This window comes from Schistocerca cancellata, chromosome 7 (genome assembly GCF_023864275.1).
Source record: "Schistocerca cancellata isolate TAMUIC-IGC-003103 chromosome 7, iqSchCanc2.1, whole genome shotgun sequence".
Classification (NCBI taxonomy): Eukaryota; Metazoa; Arthropoda; class Insecta; order Orthoptera; family Acrididae; genus Schistocerca; species Schistocerca cancellata.
Genome location: NC_064632.1, coordinates 235,798,782 through 235,812,533, shown reverse-complemented (window position 1 = coordinate 235,812,533; position 13,752 = coordinate 235,798,782). Strand labels below are relative to the sequence as shown.

Genomic DNA, 13,752 nt, shown 5'->3' with positions numbered 1-13,752 from the left:
ATGCCCTTCAAGAAGTGTCACTGCCTGTAATCTGTAAGTCTTACCAATCTACAGACATAGGTGACAGTGAAATGAATGTGCTGCATTCACTGTTAAAGACAAGGAAGCGACAAACAGTTTAATGATTTAGTGTAAATTAATGAGTACACATGTTGGTACTGTAGTAACTGTGGCTGAGCCCTTTTGATCCAGCTAACAATTACACTGCAGAGTGCTTTGGGTTGCCACCCTAACATGATGCCTGCAACTCACCCGCAGCACACTGCACCTGCAGCAGCTGTTGCAGTATCTGGTGGCGCCACATTCACTGGCTACAGTGCTGCTATTGCCAATATTAGCTTGCCTCTGTGAGCCATGTGACATTATCTTCATTTCATGGTATTCCTCCACTGGACACTGCCCAGCCACTCACTTCAGTCGACAGTGGAAGTTCACAGTTACAATTCTCTGGATCAGGAGCTAACTGCTCACGTGGTCCCACAATCTGACCATGTGGTCCCACAAGCAGAGCTCCACTCACCACAGTGCGGCGCACACATGTCAAAGCCTGCAGCCTCACACACTTCATCCAAACCATCGAGTCTTTATGAGTACTTCAACCAAAAACAATGCCCATTTATGGACATTACCTGAACATGTCAGTGCTGCTCTGTTAAGATGGATAGTGTACTTAACTCAGTGGCTTCATTAGCATAATGGTACAGCTCATACATTCAGAAAATTGTCACTGTATTTGGTGTCAAGCCTTATCAGATCATGATAATCTTTTATTTGTATAACTTTGGAAGCTGTTTTCTGTTATACTTTCTTAAGGTAATGTGCAATACAGTTCTATTGTTCTTTTGACTACCTATGTGCATGTATTCATTGTAATATGAATCTCCCACAATGAGATTCAACAGTGGCACTGTGGTAAAAATTTGTTTTCTGTAACACCTCACTCAACTGTAACAACAAGGGTAAACTTTAAGCAAAGACTGGTTTAGTTCCAGGATTTTGTTCCCTGCATCTGTGCTTAACTTGGTAGCCTTTTCTCTGTCCTCCCCACAGCACTTTTCATGGTTCTGCTCCACATTCAGACTCAGACTAGGCATTATCAGCTGTTTAGCTTACTTGCATTTGTGTCCTCCTTCCTTATATCCAGTGACATTGTAGCTAACTAGCTACACTATCTGTTGCTTCTGGGTTACAAGAGGTCATTGTATCTTTCACACTATCAAATTCTTTGTTAACATAATTTTCTGTGAGAGACATTGCTTTTGTGCAATACAGTTATTTATGATTGGCTCTTAGGTCTGACTGCCCAGCTCTTCATTTGCGTGTGCACAATTTTTGCTCTGTCATGTTTCATGATTATATGCCATATTATTACTTATTTTGACTTGCCTCTGTCTAGTGATAGTGCAGATTATTTCATTTGTTAAATGTTTGCCGAGTTAAGTGCCTGTGCTATTAATCATGCTGTTCTGCTCCTATTGCTTTACTGTATTTATTGGGAGCCCTTTCATGTGAGTAATGGCTTGATGCAGTGTGTACATTTCTTGCATCTTAGTGTACTCCATGGATATGGATTAATAAGTGTTCTGTTCGCTGTTCCATTTTCATTTGGAGGCAACTACCTGTGTCACATGAAACAGCTCGTTACTGGTAGTTGCAGATAGCTCGGCATTTTTTGATTTTGCCATTGTGAATTTTGAGGGCAGGTAGGCTGTGCATCAAATTTCAGTTGAGCCACTGTCAATCTTGGACATTACATGACTCAGTTACTGTGCAGGACACCCTCTGTCGATTCACTTGCCTACTATCATATGTTCATCTGTCATAGCTGATCCAGCATTGGAACTGTCTCTGTCTTGGTTTGTAAAATCACGGGGTGGCTGATGCAGCAATTGGTTCACACCTTTAATTGTTTGGCTCAAAGTGCAACAGCAGCTTCACTTTAACTATGAGACATGTCTCACAGCTTTGGCCTCAAGTTTGGCTCTTACAGCATATCTCTGAGTTTATGTTTTGGCAGCTCGCTTGTCCCGATGCTGCATCAGTCCTGCTATGGAAAATGTGGTCTCTAACTGCTCCAGATTTCAATAGTGCCTTGGATTCATGGCCAACCTTCCTCAGATGGCTGACATACTTCCTTCAGGCCTCTGCATTCCCCACCGATTGCCTTCGGGCCTCCCCAGCAGCTCAGCCACCTGCACTGCATCCTTTGCCCCAGTGGCCCCACCATCACTGTCAGCCCAACTAACGCTGCTGGTGCCCCCACCATCCCCAGCACCTCCTCAGGCTCAGTGACTCCTCAGACTCCAGCACCACTTGCATCCTCGCTGCCAGGCCTGGCGCCTCTTCAAGCTCCAGCATCACTGGCGCCCTTGCACTGGGGCCCAGGATCTCTTCAGGTTCCAGCACCACTGGTACCCTTGCCACTGGCGCCCTTGCTGCCAGGCCTGGTGCCTCTTCAGGTTCCACCACCACCACCACCACCACCACCACCACCACCACCACCACCAATTCCCTCACCAGTGTGTCCAGGGCATCTTCAGGTTCCAGCACCACTGGCGCCCTTGCCATTGCCATTGGCAGCCTCTGTGCCAGCCCTGGAACTTCTTTCAGTTCCAGCAGCACCACCACCCTTGCTACTGGTCACAGAACCTCTTCCTACCCATGTGCAATGGCACCCTCACTGCTGGCCTCCACATTACTAACCCATTTGACACTTCCTCTCTTGTGCTTCCTGTGCCCTTGGCACCTGTCTGCTTCATGTAGTCCCCTTCTTGTCCAATGTTGGTGTGACACCACACTCTGTCAACACCACTGACCACATCTTGTCCCTTCTGGACACATTTCCTTTGTTTTGGCCACCCTTTCTACCTGTTAACAACATTCAGCCAACATCCTTGTAGCCCTGCTTCTCTCCTGGGCTGCTTCTCACGTGGGTCACACTCACATCATGTCCTTGGTTTCTCCTCCAATAGTCACCATTGTGGCATGCAATGTATCTTCCCCAGGACTATGCTCTGTGCCACTCTGCCATACTCAATGGCCCCAGATATCTTTTGTCTTGGTTGTGTCCCGCAACCTCCATGGTCTCCTACTCTTTGCAGAGTGCCTGCCTCTTCTCTTCAGGGTACCATCCATGGGACTTCAGTTGGAGTTCCCCATCACCCCTATTCTCTGGCCGTGGAAGTTTCACTGCAAGCTTGGCCCCTTCAGGTAGTGCCACCTTTTGTGGCATGATCACACTTTTGTCTTGTTTTTCAGGTTCAATTCTCCCCATTGGTGCCTCTGTCCCCCCCTTGGGGCAGAGGGGATGCTGTATCATCAAGAGGTACAAGCTACATGACATCATCATGATGTCCTGGTATTCTTTCAACAGGCAGCTTTATACAGTGCCACCCAGCTGCCAATCAGTCAATCAATGGCAGGAGCTCAGAGCTATGGTTCTCTTGGCAAGGAGCCAACCGCAAAAGCAGTTCCACATTCAAGAGTTCCATTTACTGCAGTGCAGCGCCCATCAGACAGAGCCTACAGCCTCGCATGCTGTGTCCAAAGTCTTCGCGAGTGCTTCAGTCATGGACTGTGCCCATGTACGGACGTTTCCTGGCTACACCAGTGCTACTCTATTAGGATAGAAAGTATACTTAACTCAGTGGCTATGTTAGCATAATGCTACAGCTTGCACATTCAAGAAACTGACATTGTATTTGGAGCACAGCCTTATCATAAGAGGAAACCTTGCATTACTTTGGATGCTGTTTTCTGTTGCACTTGCTTAAGGCACTGTCCTTTTGACTACCTGGTCACATCCATTCATTGTAGCAGTCACCTCCCACTATAGGACACAACAAGTATCATTTCCTGTAATGAATTATTCTACATTAATGTACATGATGAAATTGAGCACTTATACTTATTACATACCCTCATTTGCTGGAAATGGGTTTCTGTGGTGATTTGCAAGTTGTTTCTCAATCTTATAACTTTCATGTTCGCCAGATGTTTCCTCCACATAAATATACAATGGCTTCCAGTGTAGATCCCCATGGAAACTGCTTCTTCAAAATGAGTTCTAAATTTGTGAGTGATTGAATATACATACTTGGGGGTGGGGGTGGGGGGTGGGGTGGGGGTGGGGGGGAGAACAACAACAACAACATTGCCGTGGGCGGAGCTAGTGTAGTACGCGTTTCTGCCATGTGTATAACACAACTGATTTCCAGTTCAGTACTGGTTGTGTTGTTGACCTGGCTTGTTCTGGTCATCTGCAGTGACTGTTTTTGCTAGTGCTGTATTATTCTTTTTTTCATTTTTTATGATGGTATGTTTAAGTAAACAAGGTGCAGCTGTGAAATTTTGTTTTCTACTCGGTAAAAATGCTGCTGAAACTGTTTTAATGTTGAAAACAGCTTACCAAGATGATGCCGAGGGGAAAACTCAAATGTATAAAAGGCTTGCTTGATTTAAAAATGACAACTTGTCGATTGATGATAAACCTCATTTTGGACGTCTGTCAACGACCCGAATAAACGAAAATGTTGAAAAAATTCAGGCTTGTGCTCAAACACTGTCGACAGACAATTGATCAACTGTCAGAGATTAGTAGGTTGTAATGGAGAGTATTTTGAAGGGGATAAGGTTGTTTTGCAAACAATTTGAAAATATATAACTTAAAAAAATAATTCCGGTTTGTAGGTTACTTTAAATCTACTATCTTTCTTTTCTCTTTAATTTTTTAAGGCTTCTTCTCATCTAATGTGAATAAATGCTGTGTCATATCTTTCTTTCAAACTCATCCAGATAATAATAACCTCTTTAAAATGAGACATACACTTCAGTTTCACATAAAATATACCCTCTAGCTGCAATGCAAAAGATCAAATACTTTCTGAAGAAACAATACTATATAACCGACTCTGTGTGGATTTGCTGTGTAGCTGCAAAAGTGCATGCAGCCACATTAAATTGTTATTGCTTGTTATTATTTCCCCATGTTGGACAGCAATTTCTGGAAGAAAATTTACACAGTATCTCACATGCTGATCCTGTTGCTCACTTGAAAGTAATGTATAAAAATGGAGACTTGTTTTTGAGAGAGATTGACAGCTGCCATTCACAGCCCCAATAATTTATCATCTGCTGGTCTTCCTGAATTTTGCTACAGTCTACTGGCATTACAAATTCCCTAACCCCTTTTCAATACACAGCTTTTTGTAATAAATATTCATTGCTCAGTGCACATAAATCTGAAGAACCTTTTTACCATTACTATTGATTCACATTTGATTTTTATGTGGTAGGCATTATTCTTTAAATGGAAAACACTGAATTTCGTCTTCTCAGTATCAGTCTAAATTAATGTCATCATACTATAGCACCTGTAAAGTTCTAAACCTACAATCAATTTTCTCTCCACTGAACTTGAATGAAAGAACAAGACACAGGCAATGTCCCATACAACATGTAGCTAAAAAAATGATGAACAGGTAAAAAAAGATAGACCATACCTGAGGTCCTGGAACTCCTGGTGGACCTGGCGGGCCAGGCACGCCCTCTCCAGCAGCTGTTACATTTCCAGGGGGACCCTGTGGCCCAGGTAATCCCCTCAGACCTGGAGTACCTGGTGTTCCATCAGAGCCAGGCTCTCCTTTTGCACCAGGGATGCCTGGGCTACCCTTTGAGGATAGTAAAATGAAGTTGGCAATTAATGCAAGACAAAAAAGAACAATGTAACTTTTGAAATGTTTCTTTATGAAGTATGACCTCATAATTGTACGGCGATACTTATGGTTGCTATATGTTGTATATACAGCTGCGTTTATCTGTCATTGGTAGCTTAATATTTACTTGATTATAATAGTATTGTCCAAAGAAAAATATTTACATATATTTGTACATACAGAATAATGAGAATGGAAATTCCTGGATGGAAAAATGTGTAAAATAAGGAAAAGGCAACCACTTAACAATTAACACTAGCTTTCAAGCCCTTGCTCTTTTTCCAGTAGAAAAACAGACATTCACACAGAGGTCTAAACATACATGTTCACAATAGCGGCTAGACTCTCACTGATGTATTGACAGTGCATTGTTAACAAACGTCCATTCTCTCATATACAAATACTAAAAATTTGTTTTTCTTTTCCACTTGTTGCTACTGTTCATTACTTTTATTATTTTTTTTCTTACAAATTGTGTGTCATTCAGTGTTGTCATTGTCATGATTTGCTGACACTGCTGTTGCACACATGCAATGTAGTATGCAAAGACAGCTTGTGGGCCAGGAAGGGAGTGTACTTGATAGTGCAGTTATTAGTATCTTCATCTCTCAGACACATATCAGTTGTAGGCCTTAGCTTTTCTTCACAAACAAAAATGCCTCCAGGGCCTCATGCAGTAATGAAAGTGACAACATTCGCATCTGCACATAGCAATAAATACATGGTGACAGAAGTGGAAAATTTATTATTATTATATACTGTTTAGTCCAGATGGAAAATTTCTGTATGAAATTGTGTGCAAATAGGAGAAATAATGCTTCTTAATTTATGTGAAACTCAAAACAGATTAATAAAATTCAAAAATGGTGCTTACCGGTTCTCCCTTGCCACCAGGGCGACCTGGAGGCCCTACAGGACCAGGAAGTCCCCGTGAACCTGTATCTCCTCTTGATCCTCTGGGACCTGGACTTCCTGGAGGACCCTGTGGTGTTCATCAACAGACATGTTCCAAGACTTTCTACAAGACTCTTGTACATAATGAAAGCATAAGCACTTATCAAATATTTTTACAGTTTAATCAAGTTTTACACTGAAGAAAAATGCTTGTAAACCTCCTGAACAGTTATCAAGAGTTAAAAAAAGTTTTACTGATAATTATGATTAGTAATGTATAACTCAGAGGTTGTATAATTTTTGTAAATTAACATCTAAATAATATCCTTCAGTATTTTTTACTCAGATACGACCAGGGAAAATTTTGTGGATACAGAACAGATAAAAAAAGTTCTTCTCACCTAGAGCAAAGGACATAAACCTTACGGGAATAATTATATAAAAATAAGTGTGGCAATCAGGTTGAAAGCATACAGTACACCTCAAATACACATTTTAAATGATTTGAATGTTAAAATCAATAAGGGGAGCCGGAGGTGCCTATGCTGCCCATGTTAAAATCACTAAGTTTGAGGAACATTTATGAATAAACTACCAAATAGAAAAATTTGAATTTTTTTTACATATAGAGTGGTTTAGTATTGCAGTTATGACAGAGGGATTTTGGAGTATCTTTTCTAGTTTCCTTCCAATTATTTTTTTTATTAATGACCCAAATTTTTTTTTACAAATAATTGCTTTATAATTAAACTGAAATGAAACTACTGAACATATTGCCAAATGGCTGTGTTACAATGTAAGTTTGACCACCAGGAGTGCTGTATAAAAATTTCATCTCTCTAGCTTGAGTGGATTTTGAGAAAATGTTCCTTATATTCGAAAAATTCTAATTTACGGGAAATGGCTATCAACGTTTCTCAATACATTCCTGCACTATAGGATGGATTATCAGGGTCTTCTTCTTCATCCTCCAAAACCTTCCTCTTCTGTCTTCTTTTCTGGCCTGTTGTTCCATCATACTTCATATGCCTTTCTCTTCTTTCTGCTCCTCTTATCCTTTCTCTGTCAATATTTCTTAGTGCTCGTACAGTGTTCACCCCAGCTGTAAATCCTAATGCCTTCAGAACTTCACACTTCACACTGTTACCTTGGTTGTAGGTTGCTATTGCATCATAAATGCTAAAGCGCAGTGTTTTTATGCTTAAAAACACCCTTTTAGGAATCACTTTCCAAATCAAATTGTTTACGCTCTCATTAGGATTCTGCGTCTTTCCGTGTAGACATTTGTGTAACAATTCTGGCTGTGCTAAGTCATGAAAAATTGGTTTTATTGCATTTATCACAGATGCTGGCAAACAATGTTTGTGATCATAGTCCTTTTTTGCATTATATTTGCACCAGGAATCTTTTGGGCACAGGCTGTGTTGAGGGTATTCATTGGAAGAGGCAGTATGAAGGAACAATGCCCACACTGCTTTTTGCATGTCACTAACATTACTAGTATTTTGCCTTATAGCATACCCATAGTATCTCTGTAGATGTTCAATCACCTCATCAGTAAGCCTGCCTCTCCCTCCTATTGTCTTTCCATCACTGAGCTTACTTGAACCCAGTTTGTTTGAGCCTTCGAAGCCGTGCACCCATACGCTTTTGCACGTGCCCATTGCATTCCAACTTTTCAACTACAAATTCATTTCCATATGGTTTCAGTTCCTCTATAGTCTTGAAACCTTTGGAGTCAGCATCCCCAAGGTAGTATTTGCTAGAAGATGTCACAGGGCTATGGCCGGCCATGTGATGCTTAGCAGAAGAGCGCACTGTTTCAGTAATTGTAGTATCGCAACTTGGTATTAGTGTTAATTTTCTTTTCCCTATGTTCTTCCTCTTCTTATATACACGGTTACTAAAACGTGGCATTGTAACCAGAACAACGCTTTACACAAGAAGTATAATACTACCAACAACAGGCGCAACACTGAACTAATTCGAAATGGTAAACAGCAAAGAGACGATGTTCCGCACTCTTAGCGCTTCATTTGTCACAGAAAATAATGTAGCCAACCCTTGCACACTCGCTGTATGCGTAACATAAGGCGCTGTATGCGTAACAGGCCGAGAAAATCCCAAGCAGTTCACCAGGAAGTCACGAGAGGGTGTTAGATGCATTCAGCGGCCGCCCATTTCCTCTGCAGGTGTGGGGGAAAATGGTAATAACTCCACTTCTAGGGTGAGTAGAACAATAATTCAAAGTTTACATTAAAGACGAATGTTCCAATTAATTTTTGGTAGCAAAAAGAAAAAAAAACATATCGTAATTTTTTTGGATCTGACCACCTCCGGCTCCCCTTAAATGAGGCTCAGTTGTTGAGTTCCCAGATGCAGGTAGACAATTTCTGCCACTCTACCCACAGTATGAAAGAAGTTTAGGAGCAGTGAGATTGTGATGGCATTTATGAGTAAGACTCAAGCATGTAACATGCGAAACCAAGATTATCTTGTCATTAGTTGTTGTTGTTTGTCAGTTAAGGTGCTTGATAGTGCAATTTCAGCATCCTCATCACCTGCTATTGTAGGCTTTTACTACCCATTATTTGGACACATGAAACTTAACCAGAAAAATAAGTCTATATCAATAATTAAACGGTCATGGTGTTTTATTGTTAGTCTGTAGACTTAGGTCCATTCTATTGCAGTCAAAGGCAACATGTTTATTGGAATTTCCAGTGTGGCTAAATAACAAGGCCACTAGCGAATCAAAATAGTATTAGGTGCTGAAATAAATGTTGTCGTGGTATAATCAAAAGGAAAATTTGTGCATGGACCTGTTGTTCCAGTGTACAGCATAAGGTTCTTAATGGAGCACCATTAACAAGAAAGCATAGACAGCCATCATTTACTTTCAGCATTACATAACTAAATTTTAAGAACCACTGTACTGAAATTTGACTCTGTAATGCAGTCCTTTTGTGGTTAGCCCATGGTAGTGACCCAAGTTTCACACTTTTTCAGTAACTACTTCATGCAGAGCCATTATTTTTTTTTTATTTTTGTAAGTGGGTATACTTCATTCTACACAGAAATGTCTAAATGGTAACACATTTTTTAAGTTGTGTACATAAGAATCATCATATTTAAAATGGTATTTTCAAAAGCTGTTATGATATTTATTTACTTTTAAAAAATTCCATCTACTTCTACTGAAGACGTACATGAGAAGTGTTATTCTGTTATTCAACATGATTATTTAATAAGTACATTGGTTTGTTAGTTATAAGGAACTCCAATGTTCGACAGGTTACATAGCAAATATAATCAAGGGCTTGAAAGAGAACCAGTGTCCACTCAGCAGGTCCACTGAGGTTTCATTTGAGATGTGGAAGCAGCTCTATTCGTTGCTGCTGAGGGAGCAGAGAAGCCATCTCCAAGATATAGCTCATGTCAGCACAAATTACAACTGTGACTTGAGTTCTGCAACTATCTTCAATTTCTGCTTGTTGGTGGTGGAAGTAGTGAAGACTGCTGGTTCTGTTTGTGAAAATAGTTTACCATCTGCAATTTGCACCCAGGACTAATTGGAGTCCTCTATTTTTTAACCAAGTGGATAATTATGAAATGAAATCCAGATTGCTGCTCTAGGAGTTTAGTGTTTTTATAGCAGCAATTTGGATTTCACTACATAAGGTCTCTAAGAGATATTTTCAATGCTGCAGGTCCATTGGATCATACATTAATAAGGGGAAGAGCTCAACCAGAAGCATGATCAGTCATATTTTATGAATATATTCTATTCTATCAGTAAATAAATTTTTGAGGGAAGCTGATTAGTGAAGAGTGCTGTTACACAGTTCACACTATTTATGTTTTTTTAATGCTTATTATTAAAATTTATTGAGGTAGGTGGAAGGGACTATAATAGCTTGGAAGGCATTAAACTATGTATAACTGTGTAACATGTAATCTATAATTGCATGCTCAGAAGTATAAGATACTATTTGATTTAATATAATTGGATTGTAACTATTTTAACACAAGTGTTACTTTCCAGATGGACAGAATGAAAGTAATTATTTTAATACAAACAGAGATACACAGTTCCTTCAAAGTGTGTTATGATGTGTGACAGGGCAGGGTAGAGTTACCAGTCAGTTAGTGGGTGTTTCGAACCTACAGGGCTGCCGGGAGGTCCCGGTTCTCCATTGGTGCCCGGTAAACCTGGAAGCCCTGGCTCACCAATCGGCCCCAGTGGTCCAATAGGTCCTGGCAAACCCTACAATTACAAGGCCCTCTGTCAGTCATGCAGATCACAACTACAAATACCAATACCAAAACTGAGTGAAACCCTTTACCTTGAGATTTTCAATGACTTCTGTGTTAACAATAAATGAGGCTGAAAAGAAATCACAAAAATGGCAGCATACTCACAAAATAAATACAACAGGTGTTCCAAACATTCTTTAAATTTTTAAATTTTTGTTTCAAAGAAATTAACTCATCATTTAAAAGTTCACAAAAAAGAATCAATAGATCACAAAATGCTGACAAATCTTATCAGACAAACCTTCTGGCAATGAAGGCCTACATTACTGAATCAATTAAGCAAAGGGGACAAATGAGGGTGGAAGCAATGCTGCCTTAAATAAGGAACCTGCTAAAGTTGCCACAGCTGTCAGGTAACCTAATATGAAAAATGTTATTGATATACAATTCTCCAAACATTACCACTTCCCCTTCTTTTTGTTATGTTCACTACCATTCGTAACATATCAGATTTTTATTAGAAACAGTTGACTAGCAGAGTGCAGCATTTCTTCAGTGACTGTTTGCACGTATCTGCCACAATTATTATTCTCTTAATTTAGCACAGCTCAAAATGACTGGTTGCCATTTCTGAAAGTATATTAAGTTGAGGTAACTCATATTTCCTTGAAGATAGTGATGATGTTCATGTACTTGATTGCTTCTCTGAACAATTGAACCATATTACTCAATGTGGTTACTGAGATCTGATTTCCTCAAATGTAAATGCAATTTTAATCTTAATTACAAGAATGGTAAGCCACTATGGATTTTTTGTGAATCCTAATCAAGATTATCTTTTATAGAATGAAATTTTCACTCTACAGCGGAGTGTGTGCTGATATGAAACTTCCTGGCAGATTAAAACTGTGTGCCGGACCGAGACTCGAACTCAGGACCTTAGCCTTTCATGGGCAAGAGCACCTGCCCGCGAAAGGCAAAGGTCCTGAGTTCGAGTCTCGGTCCGGTACACAGTTTTAATCTGCCAGGAAGTTTCATTGTCTTTTATGTTTGACTTTTCCTATACTACCACCATGGTGAGTTATTTTAAATGCAATGGATGTGATAGGTACCTAGCACCATAAAATCACTTCCGCCTCCTGTTCTACAAGGTACTGTCCACTGTAATTAGTTGGTTTGAGGCAAAATGAAAATTATATGCTCAGTTATGCTTTTTGTTACTTCTCAGTTTTTAATGGTATGGACATTTGTCTCATTTTGTAAACTGAAAGAATCAGACTGACATATTCTGTGATAAGACATTTCCCCTGTGTGTGAAACAGGTAACACATCTGTCTTGCAAATTCTGTACAAATATAGGTAACAACCACCTCTTTTTCCAGATGATATCTTTCTGGCTTTGTAAATAATGGAGAGTATGTCTCAACTTCTTTCTGGCTATGTAAATAACGGCCAGTATGACTCAACTTTTTGTTTGATATGTGTATAATTTCAATCACATGGTATATGCAAATAGAGAAAAAGTAAGTAATGTCACTGATTTAAGAAATATGAACACACACTGTCATGGATTGCTTCTAAATCAACTGTTGAAAACTACTACATCAGCATAAAATGAGGCTTGTGTAACACTTGAAATAAGGAAAAATGTGTCTTCAACCCAGTGGTGAAATAAGAGGCTGGTCTCTAGGTAAATCTTCTGTGCTATTTCAATATTTTTTGTGAAATAATCACCACCCATATTTTATTATTTGGTGGCCAAAATAACAGCAGTGGGTAAGATGGTTGCCTCACATCTGGGAGGACAATGGTTCAAATTCCTGCCTGGCACACCAAATTTAGATTTTCTATGGTTTTCTTAAATTGCTGAGGAAAATGTTAGTATTATTTCTTTGAGAAGAACATGACCAATTTCCTACCTGTTGCTGACAAGATATTAACCCTACATCTACCTTGATCCAAAGTAACAAACTGCTCCAGTTGTAGTTACCATGATATTAGTTCCTAAATACAAGTATTTATAATACATAATATTCTGCTTGAAACAGGTCTGATAGCTTGCTACAAAGTGCCTAATTCATTTACTTGTCTTCTGTTGATATTTCCTGCACTGAAGTCTCTACATTATTATATCTCTTTCAAACACTCTACTAAAAGCAAAATAATTACTGTTTTATTTTTTTGGTCCTATTTCACATAATATTTTTGTAATAAATTCACCTGAAAATAAGTATGTTGTGAATGAGCTGCCACTAGACTAAATATTACAATTACCAGCTTAATATTGTAAGTTAAAATGGTTTGCTATGATGTACATGTAAGTTAAAAAGTACCATGCACTGAAATTCTACAAAGTAAAGGATTTCAATCTGGTATGAAATAGGTTGCACATTTACTGTTTACTGCCAACCTCCAGTACCTGCAAGCTAAATAGTTGTTAATTTACTGATACAATTCAAAGTACTTTGTTAATTCTCTGTCTACATACAGGATGTTTACTAGGAAGTATCTAAACCTTTCTGTAACAGAAAATATCAATCTGTTAATATGTTATGCTCATTTCTAATGATTGTGCACTTGGGGCTATAATCTTTTCATAACTAACACATACAAAATAGTTTCTATGCACCAGAATGTAAACCTACTGCATTCTGAGGACTACTGGTGGGCTCCCTGTCTTCATGAATCATACAGTCCACCAACAATGGCTTTTCAATATTGTTTATGATCCCCTTTGGTCAAAACTCACTGGAAATATCATTCTTTCCTAAAGATATACCAATGATGTCGTTCATAAAAAGCGAGACTTTTTGTATCTTATTCTGAAATACATTGAAGTGTCAAAGAAACTGGTATAGTCATTGCATATTCAAATACAGAGATATGT

The 13,752-nt window shown here is 39.3% G+C and overlaps 1 protein-coding gene across 3 annotated transcripts in view; it reads right to left on the bottom strand.

Moving 5' to 3' along the window:
* The window catches only part of LOC126092137 (collagen alpha-1(IX) chain-like), a 362,152-nt gene that overhangs the window by 110,380 nt on the left and 238,020 nt on the right, over nt 1-13,752 (bottom strand). For all 3 annotated transcript variants that reach the window (XM_049907597.1, XM_049907598.1, XM_049907599.1), the window contains 3 exons: nt 10,777-10,875; nt 6,589-6,696; nt 5,502-5,669 (listed from right to left, as the gene is read on the bottom strand). In XM_049907597.1, the coding sequence (XP_049763554.1) occupies nt 5,502-5,669; nt 6,589-6,696; nt 10,777-10,875 (375 nt within the window). The remainder of the gene's footprint in view (nt 1-5,501; nt 5,670-6,588; nt 6,697-10,776; nt 10,876-13,752) is intronic.